The 24,817-nt window shown below is 38.7% G+C and overlaps 1 protein-coding gene across 1 annotated transcript in view; it reads left to right on the forward strand.

The window, feature by feature from the left end:
- The first annotated feature begins 8,878 nt into the window (after positions 1-8,878).
- The window catches only part of ADGRG4 (adhesion G protein-coupled receptor G4), a 131,767-nt gene continuing 115,828 nt past the window's right edge, over positions 8,879-24,817 (forward strand). The window contains 3 exon segments of the mRNA XM_061178225.1: positions 8,879-9,415; positions 9,417-9,507; positions 23,343-24,816. Coding sequence (XP_061034208.1) covers positions 8,879-9,415; positions 9,417-9,507; positions 23,343-24,816 — 2,102 coding nt within the window.

A 24,817-nucleotide genomic window follows, 5' to 3' on the forward strand; every position in this document is an offset into this window, starting at 1 on the left:
ATGGTGGTCCTTATACAAAGGGGACATTTGGACACAGACAAGCACACAAGGAGAAGGCCGTGTGAGGATAAAGGCAGAGATTGGGGTGATGCAGCAGAAGCCACAGAGCACCCCATATTGCCAGTAAACCACCAGAAACCAGGAGAGAGGCCTGGAGCAGATTTTACCCTCAGAGTCCTCAGAAGGAAACAACCCTGCTGACACTTTGACCTCAGACTTCTAGCCTCCAGAGCTGTGAGACAGTACATTTCTGTTGTTTGTGGTACTTTGTTACAGCACCCTAGCAACTATTACACTCAGACTCTGATGCTCAGTCAGGTTCTCTGGATCAGAACTCTTGGGTAAAGTAGAGGAAAGCAGGTCACCTCATGGGGGAGAAACAGTGACCAGATCATGCCCACAGTGCCTGACCAGGGGTAAACCTCATTTGTCCACTCCTCCTAAGATGGTGCAGGGCAGTGCACCTAGAATCTCAGTCCCCTAACCTTTGAAATACTTTCACATTTCAAGGAGAATCTTTGCGAGGAGAGGACAGGAAAACAAGTATAGAATATATCTGATGATTACTAATGCTGTCTTCAGAAAATAAAGGGACTTTACTGAAAAAAAATCATGCAAATTATCTATCTCTTAGAGTTCTAAACTTTTTATTCACTGCCTTTTATTTTATTTATTTATTTATTTATTTATTTATTTATTTATTTATTTATTTATTTATTTATCAGCCATGCCTTGCAGCTTGCAGGATCTTAGTTCCCTGACCAGGGATTGAACCCGGGCCATGGCAGTGAAAGCGTCCTAACCACTGGACCCCCAGGGAATTCCCTCACTGACCTTTATTTTTTTTTTCATGGTCCAAGCATGTGGTGATTTTTATTAAGAACAACTTTGGTTCTAAGAATTCCACCCTCAATTCTGTAATACTTTCCTTTAAAAACAATTATACAAGGGCAAATACAAAAAATATTAAATTATGAAAACAAATCCATTAAGGCTCCCTTTATATATATTATATACACTCAAACAAGTCAAGGTTTTTCAGAGTAGAAGAATAAAGTCAAATGTGATAGCTTAGAAATCAACACTACTTTACGGAGACTAGAAAACACTGAGCTATTTTAAGAAAACTGCAGAGTGGAAAAATGGAGCCATTTTTGTCAAAAAGTGGCTCAAAGCACTGTCCATGAGTCCTAGGGGTTTGGACTGTACAGTATTAAAGTGTGAGGGGAGAATGATGCCTTTTTAAACTCAGGCTTATGAGCCGAGCTGATCTGGCAACTTCAAAGAGCTTCTCTATCTGTACGTTCCACTGTTCACTGAGGAGACATCACTTGACACTATTTACAAGTCTTCTTTTGGCCAGACCTTGGACTACTAATCACTAATAATTTTGCAGATTTGCCTCACTGACTTTTAAAATGGATGTATTTGTTACTTTTGGGGTCTGATAGGGAGAGGGAACTATCTCCTGATCTTTTGCCAAAGGCTCTCTAAAACAGAGGGCAGGGCACAAGTTCAGTCTGTAGTTCAGAATTTGTCATCCTATGCCAGATGCTTCACCCACAGCACTGATACTTTTGCACAAGGGACAGCCCTCCATATGCTCACCTGTCAGCTTCCAACTCAGTGCCCTAATACAGGGCACAATGATTATATTCAGTAAATAGCAATAAAGTACCTACTATGTGCCAACCATTATGCTGAGCACTGGAAACTGGCAATAGGGGCCAAGACTCCAGTTATACGACTGCCCAGAAAATCAGATAATACAAAAGTAGGAGCATTCTTGGAAAAACTGACATTGTTTTATGCTCAGTGAATTCAATTCTGCTTTAAAATTGCTTAAACTTGGCATCCTCAGGCAAAGCAGCTTTGGAATTTAGCAAAAAGCAAAATAGAATGACATCTTGAGTGAGTATTGTGGCAATATGGCAAGAGTATTATTTTCCCTCCGGCTCCGCCAGAGAAAGACCTGGGGCACATTCTCTTGCTGTATCAATCTGCTAGAGAGTTAAAAAATGGTAGTTGGCAGATAAAGATATCATGAGAAAAGAAAACTACACACCAATATCCCATATGAATCTAGATGCAAAAATTCTTAACAATATACTGGCAGACTAAATCCAGCAGCATATTGGGGATTATCTACCCTGACCAAGTGGAATTTATATCAGGAATGCAAAGGTGTTTCAGCATATAAAAATTCATCTACCAATGTAATACACTACATTAATAGATTGAAGGGAAAAAAATATGATCATCTTAATTGACGCAGAAAAAACATTTGACAAAATCCAACACCCTTTCATGATAAAAGCACTCAACACTCTAGAAATAGAAGGAAACTTCCTCAAGCTGTAAAGGGCATCTATGAAAACCTAATAGTGAACATCATACTTAATTGTGAAAAGCTAAAATCTTCCCCTAAGATCCGGAACAAGACCGGAATGCCCACTTCTGCCACTTCTATTCAGTATTGTGCTGGAAGTTCTAGCCAGAGCAATTGGACAAGAAAAAGAAATAAGACATCCAAACTGGAAAGAAAAAGTAAAACTATCTCTGTTTGCAGATAATACGATCTTACATAAAGAACATCCTAAAGAATCTGAAAAACAGATGTTTAAGTTAACAAACAAATTCAGCAAATTGCAGGATACAAGATCAACACATAAAAATTAGTAGTACTTCTATGCACTAACAATGAACAATCTGAAATGAAGTTAAGAAAACAATTTCATTTACAATACTTTCTAAAATAATAAAATACCAAGGAATAAATTTAACCAAGTAGGTGAAAGACTTCTACACTCAAACCACAAACATTGCTGAAAGAAATTAAAGAAGACCTAAGTAAATGGAAAAGACCCCATGTTTACAGATTTAATATTAAGATGGCAATATACCTCAAAGAGATCCACAGATTCAAGGCAAACTCTATCAAAATCCCAATGGTCTTTTTTAGGGAGTTCCCTGATGGTCCAGTGGTTAGGACTCAGTGCTTTCACTGCCGTGCACCTGGGTTCAATCCCTGGTGGGGGAACTAAGATCCCACAAGCTGTGCAGCATGGCCAAAAAAATAAAACATTTCAATAAATTTAAAAAATTCCAATGGTCTTTTTTACAAACATGGAAAAGCCAATCCCACAATTCACATGGAATTGCAAGGAACACTGAATAGCCAACACAACCTTGAAAAAGAACAAAGTTGGAGGACTCACACATCCTGATTTCAAAACCTACTACAAGGCTACAATAATCAAAACAGTGTGTTATTGGCATAAGGATAGACATAGATTAATGGAACAGAATTGAGAGTTCAGAAAGAAACCCATACATGTATGGTCAATTAATTTTCCACAAGGGTGCCAAGACCATTCAATGGGGAAAAATAATCTACTTAACAAATGGTGATGGGAAAACTGGGTATGTAAACATATATGCATGTATACATACAAATACATGTAAACACATGTAAAAGAATGAAGTTGGACCCCTACTTCACACCATATATAAAAATTAACTCAACATGTATGAACAATCTAAATGTAAGAACTACAACTATAAAACTTTTAGAAGGAAGCATAGAGGTAAATCTTCATGACCTTGGATTTGACAATAGATAGATTCTTAGAAATGACACCAAAAGAACAAGCAACAAAGGAAAAAACAGATAAATTGGACTTCATCAAAATTAAAAACTTTTGTGCATCAAAAGACACTATCAAGAAAGTTAAAAGACAGCCTACAGAAAGGGAGCTATATGCAGGTCATATATCTCATAAGGTCCTAGTATCCAGAATACATAAAGAGTGCTTACAACTCAACAATAAAAAGACAACCCAGTTAAAAATGGGCAAAGGACTTGAATAGAAGATATGCAAATGGTCAACAAGCACATGAAAAGATGCTCAATGTCATTAGTCGTTAGGGAAATGCAAATCAAAACCACAATGAGATGTCACTCACACCCTCGAGGATGGTTATAATACTAATTAAAAAAAAAACAGAAAACAACAAGAGTTGGCAAGGGGGTAGAGAAGCTGGAACCCTCATATGTTGCTAGTGGGAATGTAAAATGGAGCAGCCACTGTGGAAAACAGGTCAGCTGTTACTCAATAAGTTAAACATAGAATTACTATATGACCCACTCCTAGGTATATACACAGAAGAAATGAAAACGTGTGTTCAAACAAAATGAATAGCATGAATGTTCATAGCAGCACTGTTCATAATAGCCAAAAGGTAGACACAACCCAAATATCCATTAATAGATGAATTAATTTTTAAAATGTGGTATACCCATACAATGGAATATTATTCAGCCATATAAAGGAATGAAGTACTGGCACATGCTACAACATGGATGAACGTTTAAGATACTACACTAAGTGAAATAAGCCAGACACAAAAAGCCACATTGTATGATTTCATTTATATGAAATGTCTAGAATAGGCAAATCCACAGAGACAAAAAGCAGATTAGTGGTTTCCAGGGGCTGAAGGGAGGGGCAGATGGGGAGCGACTGCTTAATTGGTACAGGGAGGGGCAGATGGGGAGTGACTGCTTAATTGGTACAGGGTTTCCTTTGGGGGTGATGAAAAGTTCTGGAACTAGATAATGGTGATGATTGTACACCATCGTAAATGTACTAAATGCCACTGAATTGTACACTTTAAAATGATTAAAATGGTGAACTTTATGTTATGTGTATCTTTTCAATACAAATACAATGATGCCTGGCACTCCTGGGGGCTGTAACATAGTCATTTAAATGGGGTTTATGATAAGGTTTTCCCAACATGGAAAACACTTATGTCATAATGTTAAGTGAGGAAAGCAGGGTACCACATTTTTCATACAATATGATCTCAGCCACATAGAAACAAGCAAAACCCATGCACAGAACCAAAACAGCAAAAGAAATATTGTAAAATGTTAATGGTGGTTGTCTCTGGGTGGTGGAACTCTGGCTGAGTTTGTTCTCATCTTTTTACTTTCTAATACTTTCCATTTTTTTCTTTTAAAAAAGCATGTACAGTATCACTTTTATAATGGAAAAAAACCTCTTTTTTTTTTAAAGTGGGGGAGACAATACATGTAATTTAAAATAAAAGGAAACAGAGGATAGAGGCGAAGAGACACAGAGGAGCCAAATCAAGAGAGAACACGCTTCAGGGGAGCAATCATGCAATTTGAACTTGAAAATTGCCAGGGAACAGATGGCAGCGTTCAAGCAGACATCTGCAATGGATAGTTAAATCATATGCAAAGACACAAGTGGCTTTTGAAGCAGGCCCTGGAGAGGCCCGGCAGAGAACGCTGGTTGCCTGGCCAAACAGAAGGGCAAAGCTTCTGTCCCAACTCATCACAGCCCAGCCTCCTCCAAGCCCTGCTCAGGGCCTGGAGGCTGCAGCAAGGGCTCAGCGCAGACGTGCTTGCATGTGTGAGGGCGCAGAAGAGGTTGTGGAAGAAAAGGACTCTAATAATGACAATGGCAAACATGGCAGCTGACATTTACACGGGGCTTCGCAGTTTATCAACTTTCTCACAAACGTGACCTAAACGTTAGTTATTGCATCAGTTTGTTAGTTATTGCATCAGCTTTCATAACGTCCCTACAAGGTAGGTAATTATTACTCCCATCTTACCATGGAGGAATGAGGCTCAGAGAAGTGACGTGAGTTTATTTGTTTAACATTCATATAGTGCTCACTGTGTGCCAGACGCTGTCTTAAAAGCTTTCACATGGGGGAGGGATAAATTAAAAGTTTGGGATTAACATGTACACACTACTATATACACATTACTATATGTAAAATAGATAACCAACAAGGACCTACTGTATAGCACAGGGAACTATATTCAATATCATGTAAGAACCTATAACAGAAAAGAATCTGTAAAAGAATATACATATTATATATGTATATATATTATATATGTATACATAATGCATATATATGTATATCCAAATCACTTTGCTGTGCACCCGAAACTAACACAACATTGTAAATCAGCTGTACTTCATTAAACATTTTTTTTTAAAAAATTTAAATGCTTTTACCTGCATTCATTTCCCATGTTCACGCAGCTAGAAAGGGGCAGAACTGGGACTTGAATCTGGCCTTTTTGGATTCCACTACCCCACACTTCTGCTCAGATCTAAGCAAAACTTACCTCTGTCTGCAGAACCTCAAGTATGGCCACAAGTGGTTTCTATCTACCTGTCCTATCTATCTATCTATCTATCTATCTATCTATCTATCTATCTATCTATCTATCTATCTATCTGTCTGTCTGTCTATCTATCTATCTATCTATCTACCTATCATCTATCCATCCATCCATCCTTATTTTTCTGATTATAAATGTAACACATTATTTATTTAAAAAATGCAAATATTACTGAAATAACATAGAAAGTAAAAATCCCCCTAAATCTCAAACCTGAAGATACTCATTCTTATCTGGAGTGTATTCTTTCAGATTTTTTTCTAGTGTATGCCAGCACACACATTTTTCTCTTATTTTTGAAATAGGATAATACTATATCTATACTTATGTGACTCCCATTTCACATAATAGTAAACCTTGGAAATCTCTCCATGACTCTATACATCTACTTTGTTTTACTTTTCCAGTGTATAGAGGTGACAATTAACTTCTTGAGACATAGACATTTTCCTATTTTTTTCTCAGTTACAAACAATGCTGCAATAAATATCCTTGTACTTGCAGCTTTGTACACATGTATGTTTGTCTAGAATAAATTGATAGAAATGGAATTGCTGGGTCAAAAGCATATGCACAATTATGTACAATTAAAATTTTCATAGATATTGGCAAATTGCCTTCAAAAAAAAAAAGACAGACTGTACTAATTGTACTCCCACCACCAGCAGTGTTTTAAAGTGACTTGTTTCCCCACAGGCTAGTCAGTCCTAGATATTCTCAGTCTAAAGTGTTATCATTCTAAAAGGCACAAAATGGTATCTTATTGTTGTTCTAACTTGTGTTTTAAAAATAGTGAGAGCCCATCTTTTTATATTTCTGATTTAGTTACTTGCTTGTTCATGTCCTTTGGCAACTGGTTTTATACTCTCATACTGCAGAGAGCAGAGGCCTTTGTAGACCATGTGAAATTAGGATACATTCTCTTTTAAGGGACAAGTAAGCCCTGGAGATTTATGCTCACCATTCTTAAGTGTTGTATTTGACGTCATTTTGGAGGACTGGACAGAAAAGCAGTGTTAACCAACCATAGTTGAGACTTGGGTTTCATAGCAATTATTGCCATGTGGGATTAACTCTTGATTTATTAGCCACATGAAAGATGATGATACTATAATCACATAAGCCAAGGACAGAAAAGAGCACTTGCTCATCTACCATGAATGGTTCAGAAATAGCTCCCTGGCAGGTAGATGCTATGAGTTCCGGCGTATGGTTTTGTGTGTGTGTGTGTGTGTGTGCAGGTGAGTGTGTGTGGGCAGACATGTATTTATTTGCTTTTGGAAGATATTCAGTGGAGGAATGGAGGGAGAGAATTCTGTAGGGCCAGGGAGTATCTAGAAGCTTTCATATGGGGACATCTTCCCAAAGCAGGGAAGTTGTCACTTCCTGCCAGCCTGCATAGTGTGCTGTTACAGCTGTCAGTTCTAGAGTGGCGGTCCCAACATTACACCCCTAATTCAGAGAAAGGTTAATGTTCCATTCTGCCATAAAGCTCTTTTTGGTTTGTCTTGGGCTGTGCTGGGAGTGGAATTAGGTTGATGTTCGGCAAGCCTCAGATATTTGCCTAGTGCCCTGGGTTGTGAGGTATGTGATGGTGATAGTATCATGATTCATTAATAGCTACCTGTGAAACAAACGGCATACTCAGTTTATACTTTCATAGATATTGCCAGATTGCCCGCCAAAAGACTGTACCAATGCACATGTCCTTCAGCAATGTTTGAGAGCACACATCATGTCACTTAATCTTCAAACAATCTTGTAAGGCCGGCAGGTAAGGGTGTTATTTGGCGTAGACTATAGTGGTGGCCCTGGGTTGTGCATTCATGCAACACTGTGGCCGTGAATTCCCATTTTACTGAAGCAAACATTGAGGCATCTGGAGGTTAAGTTACTTGCTCAAAGTGACCCACCTGTTGAGCGTCAGAGCTGGGATTCCAGCCCAGGTTGCCTGACTGCAGAGCCCGTGGTAACCAGGTACGTGGCCATCTTGAGCCTCTTAAAGCTGCAGCCCCCTTAGTGAGGAAATGGGAGGGAGGAATCAGGATCCACTCTGAGCAGCGCCCTTTCTCCCTTTCCTGAATGCAAATGGAAGCCCTGCAGCTTCAGTGCTGTCCATCCTTCAGGCCCCTGTCAGTGCCTCAGTGAGAAGCCGTCTCCAGAGACAGAATAAATCAGGTAATTTGGCTCAGGAAAAGGCATTGGAGAAATAAATTGCTGTTGCACCGTGAATATAATAAGGCAGTTAGGTAGATGGAAATAGTCATCTTTTGATTATATGAGTGAGGATTATGTGCAGCAAATTTTAAGTCCAAGCTGCCTTTTCCTTGGTCTCCCCCCAACCCCACTTCTAACTGCCCCCTCAAAGTGTTCAGTTGGTGTGTGCTCTGGGAACACTAATCTAACTTTTCATATTAGCCCAGGCAAAATATAATTAGGAAGAAGCTCTTCTGCCAAAGTAAAGTCACATGCTTATGTCCAATAGAGATGATTTTTGTATATCAACTATTTTGGCTTACTTGCACTAGTATTGACTCATAATAGTATTGTATAATCTGGATTTGACTCTATGGCTAAAAAAGATGATAAAATTGATTTTTTTGTTACAAAAATTTCATTTGTTTTCTCTTTTCCCTTCCCCAAATGTGGACAGATGCACTTTCACTAAAAGGAAAAAGGCTGGATTTTTATGGCAGAGCTGACACATATGGAAGCCTGACCAACACCATTCCTGAACTCAGTCGATTCACAGTATGCATTGACCTGCGATTTGTGGGTGCCAGATCAAGTGATTGGATGGCCTTCTCCTATACTACTAAAACTACTTTCCTGGGTAGAGAAGACATAGACCTTGGACTTGCAGGAGACCATCAGCAGCTAATCGTGTACAACTTGGGCAAGACCTTTTCCATCCGTTACCACCTGACTCCATTTCAGTGGCACACAGTATGCTTGACATGGGATGGTGTGAAAGGCAGATTAGAGCTCTTCCTGAGTAAAGAAAGGATACTGGTAATGATCGATCACCCACAAAACGTGGCGCCTAATGGGACTCTGGTTCTAGGACATTTTCGCAAGAAAGGGGATGACCATGTTAAAGGCATGGTTCCTAGGTTCACCAGCAGCTTGTACTACTTTCAACTCTGGGACCACATCCTGGGAAAGGAAGAGTTTATGAAGTGTTTGTTTGAGCGGAAACAGGGTTAGTTGGGAAGAAGATGTTTGGCTCGTCAACAAGATCATTCCAACCGTTGACATGAGACTGCGCTGCGGTGAGTAACTGATGAATTGTCTTCCTTAGCAAGGGTAGTGGTGGTGCAGAACTCTTCTGCTCGCTACTATAAATAACCCACTCCTAGGCCCAGGCTCTGTCTTCCTCAGAGGGGCCCAAGGTTGCTACAGTTTTGTCGTCTACTTTTCAACGTAGAGCAAATAGTACTTTTTGTCTTGTATTTTGATATGATTTCAAACTTACAGAAAAATTGCAAGAATAGGATGAAAAATTTCTATATATTCTCTACCCAGCTTCACTGTTACATTTTCCCCATATGTTTTATCATTCTCCCTCTCTCTCTGTCCCCTTTTCTTCCCCCCTCCATACACTCTCTCTCTCTCTCTCACACACACACACACACACACACACACACACACACTCACAAATTGTTTCTTAATAATTTGAGATTAAGTTGCAGACGTAGGGCCTCATTTCCCCTAAGTATCTCAGTGTGTAATTTCCTGAGAATAAGGACATTCTCTTACATAACCACAGTACAGTTGTCAAAATCAGGAAATTTAACATTGATATGATACTAATATCTAATTCATAGTCCATATTCAAATTTAGCCAATTGTACTAATAATTTCCCTTATAGTTATATTTTACTTGGTCCAATAAAATATAGTTATATTTTACTTGGTCCAGGATCCAATTCAGGATCATGCATTGCATTTAGTTATGGTGTCTCTTTAGATTCTAATCTGGAACAGACCCTTAGTTTTTCCCTGTCTTTCATGATGCCAATTTGTCTCAATACTGGTGATGGTAACTTTGATCACTTGATGCTGCTGATGATTGTTAGATTTCTCCACTGCAAAGTTACTCTTTTTCCTTTATAATTGAGTAATTTCCTGAGAGATATTAGGAGGTTATATCAATATCCTGTTCTTATCAAACTTTCACCCAATAGTTTTGTATCTATCGATGATTCTTGCCTCAATCACTTATTACTATGATGATTGCCAAATGATGATTTTTAGAACTCCATCATTTTTGTACATTTAGTAGTTAGTATTCTATTGTGAGGGAGAGTGTTCTCTTCTTCTACATTTACTTATTTATTCCTTCAGTTGTTTATATGTTTATATCAGCATGAACTCATGAACTCTTAGTTTATTCAATGGGTTACAATCTGTTGCTGTCATTTATTTTATTGCTCAAATTGGCCCAGATTTGGCCAGTGGGAGTCCTTCAGTCTGGCTCTTGTGTCCTTTTGACACATTCCCATTATTTTTCGAGCACTTCCGTACTTTCTAGCACAACAAGATGTTACAGGCTTATCTTGTAGTTTTCCCACTCAGCCCAAGAATCAGCCATTTTACCAAAGAGCCCCAGTCCCTTTTAGTGGGGAATGGTATTGACAAACCAATTCATTTTTCTTTTGAGAGCAATGACGTTGTGGGAGAACTGTTAGACGGAATTCTTGTAAGAAAACTGGGTTTTTGGAATTACACGTGTATTTCCTCCCTTCTTTCCAGTTTTTAGGAGGAAATATAAGATTGTTTTTCTCTGTACAACCCCACTCTCCTGTCAAATCCAATCTTCTCCATCATCAACAGCTGCAGTCCTGAAGCGTGGGTAAAGTCATTGATAACAGCATCCAGATAGAATTTTTTCTCATCTCCTAAAATGTTCACTTATTCTTAGAGGAATAGTATTTACTGTTCTTATGGATTTGGGAGGGGGTAGCGAGGGAATGGGGGCTAGATCCATGCCTAATAGGGCTCCTGCAGACTATGGAGATAGGTTTTCACCAACGGTCTGGATGCTGTTTGAGTTAATGGCAGAGGGTTTCTGTGTTTCTTTGAGCTCAGACTAATGCAAAGGAACAGGAAAGCCATTCCTTTGAGCTACTACCTGAAGGCATTTGGTTTTTCTCCTTTCTGAAGCCTTGAAAATGAAAGAGAAAAGTCCTAGCTGTCTCTGATTACAAAAGCGAGCGAGTAGGTTAAGCCTGAACAGCTTACTCAAACCAGTTTAAAGTAACTTTATCTTTGATGGAAGGAACCAGAAGTATGGCTCTATTAAATCCATATGCTTAGCAGTGGTCTTTGAAAACCTAATCTGGCCAGTGAATTGCCATGGCCTTTCATACCACTTTGCTGGTAAATGACTAAATCTAACCGAAGTGATAAAGTCTTAGATGACCCTCATTTATTTTGCTCTTTTGTACACTTTTTAATGTACAATCTATCCTCTTGGTCTGATTAAGTCTTGGTGGGCATAATATACAAATAATCCAATACAACAAACAAGCCAAAGAAAACATAACCTAAAATGACAATCAGTAAAAGGAGTAGAAAATGTTATTTCTACTATTCAGGTTCCTTCAAATGTTCTTTCCAAACCTTAGACCAGGGTTTCCTAACCTGAGGTCCAGAATGGCCTTGACGGGTGAGCAAAGCCCTTGAGATGGTACGCACCATTCTAAAAATGCAAGATGAATTTTTTTCCTCCTGAGGACAGTCTATAGTCTTCATCATATTCTAAAATAATATAATCGCTGCCTTTTACTAAAAGTCCTTGCCATGTGTCAGGCATGTTATGGATGAAGAAAGAGAGTCCCTGAGAGTTTAAATAAATTGCTTAAGGTCACCCATCAAATCAGTAGTGGAGCTGGGATTTGCACAAAGATCTGTCCTGTTGCAAAGCCCATTCCTTTCACCCCACACACCTTGCAGGACTGCCTCAAGGGAGTCTGTGGCCCCAAAACGGTTATGAGCCACTCTCTTAGAAGCTTCCTTTGAAGAGAATTGCTGGTGCTGATAATCCACCTGGGGAAATTCAGCTACCAGCTATGGTCACTGCCTGTTCACCACTGAAGGAGCTGTAACACCATAGAATTTCTTCTACCTCCATCTTGCCGTCTGACATCTGGGAAAAAGAGGGCAGTTATCTGAATAAATAGGAGTGGTTACTACATGTCTAGCTTCAGCTTTTGCCTAATAAATTGCTATTTATGGTCCATAGAAGGATTATGACCTTTCCAAAATAAATTTTAATGAACACATTGCTAGGTTACAATTCTCAATAAATCTATTTACACATAAATTATATATGTGTATATTTATATATTCATGAGAACAAGGCTTTGGGGGAACATTTGATGAAAACCATGAATGCTACCTGGGTTTAATAAACAAGTATTCACTGTAGTTGGAGATGTCTCAGGAATATTTAAACAGTGCAGTGATAAATAATAATCACAGCAAAGGTGCTAGTCATTAGTAATTTAGTTTTGGAGTAGTTTTTAAGCATCTTTTCCTTATTAAAAAAAATTACAAATGCAATAAATATGATTGTGAGTAAAACAAACTCAAACAATGCAAAAATACATGAAGCATAAAGTAAAACCTACCCTGCGTCCTCTCCACAGAGGTGTCTATTTTTTTTTTAGAATTTTTTTTCCTATGGATTTATAATGTGTGTGTGTATGCATGGGTGTGTATGGATGTGTATAGTTTAAAAAATAAAAATAATATATGCATATGTACATATAGGTTTACAATTTGATTTATTTTAACTTAATATTATCATGGACACATCAGTAGGTTTATATCCACCTCATCCATTTTGGGGCTTCATATATCCATTTATAGATGTACTATAATTTATTGAACTAACTCACCACGGATGAGCATTTAAATTGCTTCCAAATTTTTGCAGTTACAAGTAATGCTACAATGAATTTTCTTGTACACACATCTCAGTACACATGGGCTTGTAATTTCATAGGACACATTATTAAAAGTACAATTTTAAGAGAAAAGGATATAAGCTTTTACAATTTAAGTTGATTTACCTTTTTTGCTAGTTATTTTATTAAGTTAACTATTCATTAAAATTGATTTAGTTTTTAAAGTAAAAGTAATAGACATGCATGGTTAAAATTCAAACACTGCATAAAGATATAAATTAAAAGTCTCCTTTCTCTTCAATCCCTTACCCCAAGTGCTTTTCTCTAAAAGTAATGATTAAAAATTTTTTTATATATCCTTGCAGAAACAATTTAAAACTTGGGTTTGCGTGTAAATATTCTTTGTTTTTCTTTTTCACAGTTGGGATCATCATCATAAGCATAGTCCTCTGTATCTTTTTTTTACATTCAATAGTATATTTTGCAGATATTTCCGTATCAGAAAGTATAGACCTACCTGACTATTTTTGGTGTAGGGGGTACGATAGAGCTATGCTATAATTTATTCAATGATCTTCCTTTGAAGGACTTTTAAGTTGTATCCAGGTTTTAGCTGTGACAAAAATCTAATGTATTTTTGAAAGGAATGGATGGTGACTGGAATTTCTTTTTTTTTTTTTTTTAATTTATTTATTTATGGCTGTGTTGGGTCTTCATTGCTGCACGCGGGCTTTCTCTAGTTGCGACGAGCGGGGGCTACTCTTCGTTGCGGTGCGCGGGCTTCTCATTGCAGTGGCTTCTCTCATTGTGGAGCACGGGCTCTAGGCACGTGGGCTTCAGTAGTTGCGGCACGCGGGCTCAGTAGTTGTGGCTCACGGGCTCTAGAGCACAGGCTCAGTAGTTGTGGCACACGAGCTTAGTTGCTCCGCAGCATGTGGGATCTTCCCGGACCAGGGATCGAACCCGTGTCCCCTGCATTGGCAGGCGGATTCTCAACCACTGCGCCACTGGGGAAGCCCTGGAATTTCTTGAAGTGATCATTAGGGACTGATGAGAAGCTAAAATTCCTCTCTAGGTAAGTTGAGAGTAATTTCCTAATCTCAGCTCAGACACATGATCCAACAAAGGATTTGTTCTGACTTGTGCATGTGTGAAGACGAAGAGCCTTCCTAAAGGTATGTAGATTAAATCACTCTTAGTTAATGCATTTGAGAAATCCCTTCTTGGAAAAGAATGAAGTAACATGAATTGAGTCCATTCTGCGAAATCTACCCTGTATCAAAACATAGGGTCCCTGTGTGTGTGTAGCTATTGATTTGCTAAGATTTATTAATTAATCTAATGCTCCAGCTGCTTTGAATTACTTTATGAACTAACCATTCTTAAAATATGCAGAGATTGACTATATAGTTTATGTACTTTCTAAGGCCTTTGTCTGGCCCACTATTAAGCCTTCTATCCAGTTATCAGCTCTGATAGGAAAGGTTTCATTGTGATGGGCTCTTCTAGCTAAAAGGCAATTTGGTTTTGCCCCTGTACATCAATTCTCTGTGCTATCCTCATTTTTCATCACGAAAGATAAGCAAGAGCTGTTTGTAGTTCATTCAAACATCCTTATTTGTAGTCTCCTGCACAGGGTGACATTCACCTATGGATTCAGAGATGGAAACTTCTAGCCTGTCTCTCTCTCTATTGCAGGATTCATTTTTCATGTCCTTGCCTGGAAACTGAATACAGACACCATTTTGAAAACAATTTTTTTTTCTCATCATCTTAAAGATGCTCATTTCATATTTTTTCTACCCCACAGGCAGATGTGTCTGTGACAGTTTCTGGTCACCATTATCTCTCACAAATCTAATAAACACGCTCTGAATTATATTTCCAGAGGTCGTGATTGAAAGAAAAATCAGATGCAAAATGTGGGCTAGAAAAACGCAAAGATTTAATATGAGGTGATATACCCAAATCACAAGCAGAATTTGGTACCTTAGCAAATGTTCTACTTAATATTCTGTTGGCAGGTACATCCGCAACAAAATGCCTCATAAATATGCAGCTACTCTATACCTCTGTTCTCCAGCTCCCAATGATTACAATAATACAATTTGGTCTAAAGTGAAGGAGCAAATGGCAATTAAGCCCACAGGCCCCTGTGAATTAGCATGGATTATCACCACTTTAAAATACAGAGACAGCAAAGCTCATGCAGATCATTTGTGCAAGTGATCACTTGTTCACAAATGGGAACAGGATGAATGCGGCAAAACATGTTTGTAAGCCCTTCAAAGATGGAGGTCAGACTCCATGGCTTCTGTGGTCCCTGCAGTACAAATGGACATTCAGTTATCGTTCAACTACCTGCACAGTGTGGGCTTTTGCATTTGCTTCTTTTAAGTTGAATTTTTATTGAGATAACTGTAGATTCACATGCAGCTGAAGATCTCTTGTACACTTTGCCCAGTTTTCCCCAATTGTAACATTTTGCAAAGCTATGGTATAGCAACCAGAATATTGACTTGGATACAATCCACTGATCTTATTCAGATTTCTCTAGTTTTACTTGTACTCATTTGCGTGTGTGTGTGTGTGTGTGTACTGAGTTCTATACAGTTTTATCACCTGTGTAGGTTTACATGTCCACCACCACAGTCAAGATACTGAATGGTTTCAACACTGCAACCATCCATCGTGTTGCCCTTTTATAAACACGCCCACCTCCCTCCTTCCCTTTCCGCCCACTTCTGCTTCCCGCATCCCTAACCCTTGACAACTACAACTAATCTGTCCTCTGTTTGTAAAATTTTGTCATTTCAAAAACGTTAATAAATGGAGTCATGAAATATGTAACCTTTAAGGATTGGCTTTTTTTTCCACTTAGCATCATTCTCTGGAGAGTCATCCAGGTTGTTGTATGTATCCATAGTTTGTTTCTTTCCATTGCAGAATAGGATTCTATGGCATGGATATATCACTGTTTGTCTAGCCATTCACCTCTTAAAAGGCATCTGGCTGATTCCAATTTTTGACTATTACAAAAAAAAAGAGCCTGCTATGAACATTTGTGTACAGGTTTCTGTGTGAGAATAAGTTTTCATTTCTCTGGGATAAATGCCCCAAAGTGTAATGGCTGGGCATTATGGTAGTTGCACATTTAGTTTTATATAAAACTGTCAGATTGTTTTCCAAAGTGGCTGTGTCATATTCTGTTCCACCAGCAAAGTATGAGTGGTCCAGTTTCTCTGCATCCTTGCCAGCATTGGGTGTTGTCACTATTTTTCAATTTTACCCATCCTGGTAAGTGTGTAGTGATGTTTCATTGTGGTTTTAATTTGCATTTCCCTGATGCCTAATGATGTTGAATATCTTTTCCTGTGATTATTTGCCATCTGTATAACCTCTTCAGTGAACTATTCATGTCTTTTACCGATTTTTCTCTCTTTTTTATTGAAGTACAGTTAATTTACTATGTTGTGTTAGTTTCAAGTGTACAGCAAAGTGATTCAGTTATACATGTATATATTCTTTTTCAGATTCTTTTCTATTATAGGTTATTACAAGATATTGAGTATAGTTGCCTGTGCTATACAGTAGGTCTTTGTTGTTTACCTGTTTTATATATAGTAGTGTGTGTATATTAATCCCAAACTCCTAATTCATTGCACATTTTTTCATTGGATTTTTTATTTTTAATGTGGAGTCTTGAGAGTTCTTTATATATTCTAGTCCTTTGTTGGATATATGCTTTGCAAATATTTTCTCCTCATCTGTAGATTACTCTTTTATCCTTTTCACATGGGCTTTCACCAAGCAAAATCTTTTAGTTTTGGTGAAGTACAATTTATTGATTTTTCTTTTTGTGGATCATGCTTTTGATGTCAAGTCTAAGAACTCTTGGCTTGGTGTTAATTTGTATCCTCCAACCTTACTGAACTCACTTTTAAGTCCCAGGAGGTTTTTTGTTTTTTGTTTTTTTTTAGGTTCCTTGAGATTTTCTACATGGACAATCACATAATCTGCAATGCCTTTTATTTCTTTTTCTTTTCTTATTGGCGTGCCTCTAACTTCCTGTGCTATGTTGAATAAGAGTGACGAGAGCTGACATCCTTGCCTAGTTCCCAGTCTTAGTGGGAAGACATTCAGCCTTTCACCATTATGGTTGATGTTAGCTGTAGCTTTCTTGGTGATGTTCTTTATCAAGTTAATATAAATACCCTCCATTCCTAACTTGCCAAGAAATTTTTTTCGTGAATGGATGTGGGATTTTGTCAAATGATTTTTCTGTATCAATTAAACACGTTTGCTAACCCATTGTAATTAATTGCTAGACTTAGGGTTTGAAAGGATCTTTACTCCCTATGGATTCTGGTTAAAAAGCTACTGACGCTTGATTGGATTACCTCTATTTGGGATATAAGTGATTATTTAAGGAATATTGTTTCAGGGCATGGCTGTAATTGGGATCCCCATTGGGTTTCAATGCCTAGGCTTGCAAGGGTGCCTTCATGTTTTGGTTTAGCACTATGATTCTCTCTTCTAAAGTTTGTGTCTGACTATTCTGGGTGATTGCTTTCTCTTGAGCAGTTCAGCATTTGCAGAACTTGGCTTTTATTATCTAAATTTGCTAATTCTTGATTCTTTTAGGTAGAGTCTCTTCTTTCTCCGGGGTTTGTGATGATTCTGTGTAAATTGAGGGCATGCACTTATGGGTACTGGATAATTGAAGCACTAACACACACTGTCTTATTTCTTCTCTACATATTTCACCGGTGGAAATCTCATCTTCTCAACACTGAACATCTCTGGGCCTAATCTCTAAATGAGGGGATTGAATACAATCTCCAACACAGTGCTAAAATTCTGTGATTTAATGAAGGAAGATTTGAGCTATAAAGACTTTGGAGGAAAAAACTTGAGACAGTAATGTCTCTGGAAAAAAAACACTTTCATCTGAAAGATTCAATGGGAGGTTTGCTGAAATATACAAATCCAGGTTTTAAGTTAAAATGAAAGTTGCATTAATTCCTAGGAGATATCTAGTACTTAAAATGCCACCTGTTTGGCAATTTTGTTCAACTCATTTGTTTTTCTTTTTCTCAGTCTTATGCTTCTTTTTGAGATGCTTACAGGAAGTGTCAATAACAATTAACATCTATAGCTCAGCCCTCTCCAGATAAAAATATCATGCCTAACTCCCAACCTCTGTGTTCTAAAAGAGTTTACTTGTTATGGATTTCTCTAACAGTGCTATTTGAATGCTGCATCAAAGAAGATAACTTAGGCTTTTGTGGTATGTAGTGTTTTATTGTCTTCCTAAAAAGTTAACGCAGCTCAATCATTAATCATTTGTAAAGGAATGGGAATTGTGAAATCTTCTCTCAACAATTAGTGCATTCATAGGGAGTGATTCAGGCCCTGGGATGCCACACTCCTCAAATGTGATATAAGTGACACTGTAACAGGTTTGCTAAGCCAGTTGGCTGTGGTAAAGCCATCTGCAAAAATGGGAGCCAAGATCCTGACAATTCTCCTTTTACTTGCAGTTATGGAAAAATTTGAAGGCAGAAGCTTGAAATAAATGTTGTGCTGCTGAAATGTACCGGTTTCTTGATACTGCCTAATAGGATGTGAATCTCTGATAATTGAAACAATGCTGTAAAATTAAGTAAAAAAGTACTTCTTATATCACTTTGAGCTTTCTTTTTATAAATGTGTGTACTTTTGTCTACTCATCTATACAGTTAGTTGCAGGTTTCTGATTGTCACTCATTCTACTTGCTAATGACCACAAAATCCCAAAGAATATCCCACACACATCTCAGAATTTCTATATATGCAAATTAAAAGTAATTTTAATGCTCGAGACAGTGAAATAAGTTAGTAGATTGTCTACCACCATAATTATTCCTACATCATAGGTATTATGCTTCCCAGGTAGATAAATTCAAAATGCTAATTTCCCAATGGTAAATATGCATGATTTCATTTTGGGTGATTTGAACTGGTGAAAAATTATGACTCAGTGTTGAATTTTACTATGCACCATTTTCACTTGGATGTTCCACCATCATTCCAAATTCCACTTATCCGAGCCTGAAGTGGGTGTTTTTCTTCCGAGTGAGGCTGCCCTCCCAATTTTCCTATTTCTATGAATATCACCACTGTTCTCCAAGTAGCCCAAAAGCAAAAGTCAAGTCCTCTGACATTTCTCTGTCTTCATCTCTTAAACCTCTTCGCTAACATAAACTGTCATGTCAATTCTTCCTTTCCAATAGCTGTAGGATTAGGGTTTCCCACACTACTCTCATCTCATTCCAAGCCTTCATCATTTCCACTTGTTCAGTTAGCCTGCAAATATTTATTGGACATCTACCACATGCCAGGCCCTGTACTAGGCACTGGGGATATAATGGTGAGTGAGCAAAGAAAGATGAAGGCCCTACCCATAAAGTGTAGTGAGGAAGACAGATATAAATAAGCACACACACATGAAAAACTGCATCTGTGACAAGTACTAGGAAGAAGAGGTATGAGGGTTGTCATAAGAGGTATGTCATAAGAGCCTAGAATAGATTGGTTTGACCTAGTTGTGGAGGCAAAGGAAGGCAGTCTTCCCTGAAAAAGTGATGCATGAGCGAGATCTGGAGGAAGAATAGAAGTTAATCAGATGAAGAAGGGTGGGAAGATCATTCTAAGTAGAGGCAACAGGACATGCAGTAGTCTTGTGGTGGGAAAATAATGCCAAGTATTGCAGGACTAAAATGAGGCTGCTGGGCTGAAGCCCAGAAAACAAGGGAGAAACTTAGTACAAACTGAGGCTGGAGAGGCAGGTAGAGACCAAACCATGCATAGTTGTTTTAGGCTCTATTAAGAAAAATTTTTTTAATCCTATGAGCAATACAAGGCCACTAACGGGAGCTGAGTATGTGAAGGTGTGTGTGTATGTGTGTGAGACACGTGATCAAATTTGCATGTCAAAAAGATCATTCTGATTGCATTATGGAACAGATTGGAGGGGCCCCAAGAGTAGAGGCAGAATCTAGTTGGGAAGCTACTGTAGTAGTCCAGGTGAGAGATTGATGGTGGCTTGGTCAGAGTGGTAAGTGATAAAGGTGGGGATAAACAGGTGAAGTAAAGAGCTATTTAGCAGGTAAGATCCATAGGACAAGATTATGGATTGGCTATAGCAGGTGAGAGGAAATGAAGGAGACAGAGGGAGAGGGTTTTGGCTTACACAATTAAATGTATGATTCACTGTGGGAATACTGAAACAGAACCCAGTTTGGAGAGAGTTCAAGTTGGGTCATATTGAGTTGAGGTGTTAATGAGATATCCAAGAGATGATGTCAAGTGAGCAATTAGTTATGTAAATGTGAAGCTCAGAATAGAGATCTGATCTAGAGATGTAACTTTGAGATTCATCTGTGTATATGTGTAAGTTGGAATCCTAGATGTGAAGAAACTATAGAGGGACTTCCCTGGGGGCGCAGTGGGTAAGACTCTGCGCTCCCAATGCAGGGGGCCCAGGTTCGATCCCTGGTTGGGGAACTAGATCCCACATGCATGCTGCAACTAAGAGTTCGCATGCCACAACTAAGGAGCCTGCAAGTGTCAACTAAGACCTGGTGCAGCCAAAATAATTAATTAATTAATTAATTAAGAAAAAGAAACTATAGAGTGAGAAGAAAAGAGGTGCTGGGACCAAGCCTTGGGGAACCCTGATATTTAATGGCCAAGTGAAATAGGATGCGTCTGCAAAGGTGATAGCCAGAAGGAGTGGCCAGAGAAGTAGGAGAAAAACCAAGAGTGCATTATGTCATAGAAGTCAACTCAAAGAATATCTTAAGAAGGAGGGAGTGGTCAACATTATCAAAAGCTGTTGAAAGGTCAAGTGAGATGAGGACTGAAAAAGTATCCATTGTATTTGTCTACATGGAGGCCATTGGTGGCCTTAGTGAGTGCTGTTTAGTTGAATGATGATGGCAGAAGCCAGATTACTGTGGGCTAAAGAATGGGTCAGGGGAGCATGAAGACAGCCAGTAGAGATCAATTTTCTTTAAAGAAGTTTGGGTGTGATGGGGAGGAGAGTGACAGGGTAGTACCTGCAGAAGGATATGGGGTTTTTATTTTATTTTATCTTTTTATTTATTTTTAAAAATAAATTTATTTATTTATTTATTGTTGACTGCTTTGGTTCTTTGTTGCTGTGCGTAGCTTTCTCTATTTGCGGCGAGCGGGAGCTACTCTTCGTTGCGGTGCGCGGGCTTCTCACTGTGGTGGCTTCTCTTGTTGCAGAGCACGGGCTCTAGGCACGTGGGCTTCAGTAGTTGTGGCATGTGGGCTCAGTAGTTGTAGCACACGGGCTTAGTTGCTCTGCCGCACGTGGGATCTTCCCGGGCCAGGGCTCGAACCCGTGTGCCCTGCATTGGCAGGCGGATTCTTAACCACTGCGCCACCAGGGAAGCCCGGGGTTTTTTATGTTTTATTGCAACAGACTGGAACTTGTTTTAAATCAGGAGGGGAAGGCTCCTTAGGGAAAGGAGGGATGACTGTTGGTGTCAGCTTTCCGAGACGGTAGCATGGCTAAGTTTCTACCTGATGACTTCCATTGTTTTTTCCTATGAAATAAGAGGAAAAGGTTACTTGATAAACATGTGAGGGTAAAGTTTGAGAATGGGGAAGGTTTTCAGTAGTTATTGCAGAGAGTAGGAGCATAAATTGACCAGAGAAAAGTGGTAGGCTGGATGGGCAGTGTGAAAAGCTTATTTGAGGTTGGTGGTCATGAATTTATAGAAATACTAATTCATCCTCCTGTGTGACTGTGCCCATCATTACATTAGAATGCAGGAAGAAAATATTGTGAAACTTCTGTTTATATTTATTTTTATCATATTCTTTTGGCATATTTTGAGTATGTTTATAATGTACATAATGTAAATTTATTATACATATGTATACATTATTGGTAAATATATATACATAAATGGCATATGTTAAACAAATTTTAATCTTGGGGTCCCAGATCAAAATATTTTCAGTTTATAGTACTGAGATGAATAATAGGCATTTGACAACAGTTAATCATTTTTTGAGCACTTCCTATATGCCAGGTGCTGTGCTAAGTATTTTACATGCATTAACTCAATTCTCAAAACAATTTTTTAAGGTCGGTGTTATTATCTCACATTACAGAGGAGGAAATTGAAGCACAGAGAGGTTAACTAACTAGTCCAAGATTACATAATGAATAAATGAGGGAGCCAGGATTTAAAAATACATCTATTTGAATCCAAAGCTGGCCCTCCCTTTTTTGGAAGACTTTAACCACACAATCCAATTTCTGTAATAGATATAGGACCATTCAAGTCATCTATTTCTTCTTAAGTGAGTTTGACCACTTGCCTTTCAAGAAGTTGGTTCATTTCCCAAAGTTAATCCTCTTACTCAGTGTACTACTCTAGTATGCACCCCTCTTTTAGGAGTGCCTATATTTTTTTATGGAGGCACAATGGAATGGATATCCTTCTACCTGTTACTTAACCAGGGCATTATGAGAACCATATATAGATTTTGGAAAGTAGAAAATCATCTTAAGAAAAACCAAGTAAAAAAAAAGAAAGAAGGAAGGAAGGAAAGAAAGAAAAAAGAAAGAAAGAAATAAAAAAAGAAAGAAAGAAAGAAAGGAAGAAAGAAAAATCAAGTACAGTTGGCCCTTGAACAATATGGAGATTAGGAATGTCAACCCTCCAGAGCAGGGAAAATCACGTTACAATTTTTTTTTTTTGACTGCACCACGTGGCATGTGGGATCTTAATTCGAACCCCGCACCCCCTGCAGTGGAAGCGCAGAGTCTTAACCACTGGACCACCAGCGAAGTCCCCCCATTACAACTTATAGTTGGCCCTCTGTATCTGTGGTTTCTCCATATCCGCTCTTCCACATCCGAGGATTCAGCCAACCGTGGATTGTGTAGTACTGTAGTATTTACTATTGAAAAAAAATTTACGTATAGGTGGACCCACACAGTTCAGACCCTATAATTCAAGGGTCAGCTGTAATCACATGATTTGATTTATATTTGATACTTATCTCCTCTTAAAAATATGAAAAACCATTATAGAGCTGTTTCTTAAAGAATTGTCTCTGACTTCTAAAGTTGAATCCAAAGTAACACATGCTTTGTAATTTTTCAGTTGTTTCTGAAAATATAGCAATTCAGGAAACAACTACAACTCTTTCACAACAAATAGATTTGACAACACCATTCCAAGTTACTGGACTAAAACCGCAAAAGACGGTATATTCTTCTACTGTGGTGTCTAAAAGTATGCCTGTATTTGCAACTGATTATACAACCAGATTGTATTCCAATACAACATCTCCACCTCTGGAAACAATGACTGCACCAATTTTTTAAAAGACATCCATAGCTGAGACAGCTACATTCGCAGCAGACATTTTGTCTACTTCAGCAGCCATTGCTCTGTCTACCAAGAGTACCTCCATAGGCCCTACTACCAATTCCATGAAAATAAGTAAATCCCCATCTTCAGAGAGCACAAGGACAACAAAAATGGCTGAATCCATTGCTACTGAGACCTTTCATCCAACGGTAGCTACTAATTTTCTGTACACATCTGGATTTACCGAGAGTTCAGTTGCATCCAAAACTTCAGTGACTGGATCTCAGTCGGCTGTTATGAGGACAACATATTTATTCTCATCTATTGAGTCGACATCGATGTCTACAACATCTTGGCCCAAACACAAATCCACAGGTATGGGGGCACTCCCTATCTCCACAGCTAGCCAGGAGTTTCTTGCATCTACAGCTGCTGGAAGTGTACCTCAGTCCACGGTGGACCAGACTTCAGCTACAACTACTCACATTGGGACTGCATCAGCACTGCCACCTGAGTCTGTGCTTCTCTCCACAGCTGTTCCAGTGGATTCTGTATTTCCTAGAAATCAGACGGCATCCACATTGGCAACAACTGATATGGAAATACCCTTTACAGTTTATTCAACTAGGTCTATTGAAATGACACCTGCGCTAAGAACAGTTGAAACAGAGCCGGCATTTACAAATTTCCAGGATGTCTCTTCACCCAGAGTGGAGGGCACAATATCTACCTCCATGCCAAAAGAGGCCTCTTCCGTGGCCCTTTCTTTTAGGACATCCTCTCCATTCACCAGAGCTCAGAGTGTACAGACAGTTATTGATGCTGAGACTACACATGCAGCCTTGACTACTGGGATCACACGTGCACCTACAGAGGCTGAAACTATGCTTTACCCCACAATCACTGGGCCAGTATATACCCAGAATATACCCTCAGGTGGTGAAAACATGCTTCCTCTGATTTCCACTAGATCAACTTCCACATCCAAGGTGTCTGAGTCTGGTCCCACATCAGTAACTGATGAAGGTCACCATCTATCCTCCACCAATGAGATCATTTGGACTTCCAGGCCAGAACAGACTCTGTTGACATCAGCATTCCATGGGAGTACTTCTAATACAGAACATTCATCCACAACTGCTAATATTATCGTCCAACCAGAAGCATCCACAGAGAGTGAGGCCACTACCACCGCTGATGTTACTACTGACAGATATACAGCAGTTCTATCCAAATCGACATCTCCGTGGTTTGCTAATTTCTCC

This window comes from Eubalaena glacialis, chromosome X (genome assembly GCF_028564815.1).
Source record: "Eubalaena glacialis isolate mEubGla1 chromosome X, mEubGla1.1.hap2.+ XY, whole genome shotgun sequence".
NCBI lineage: Eukaryota > Metazoa > Chordata > Mammalia > Artiodactyla > Balaenidae > Eubalaena > Eubalaena glacialis.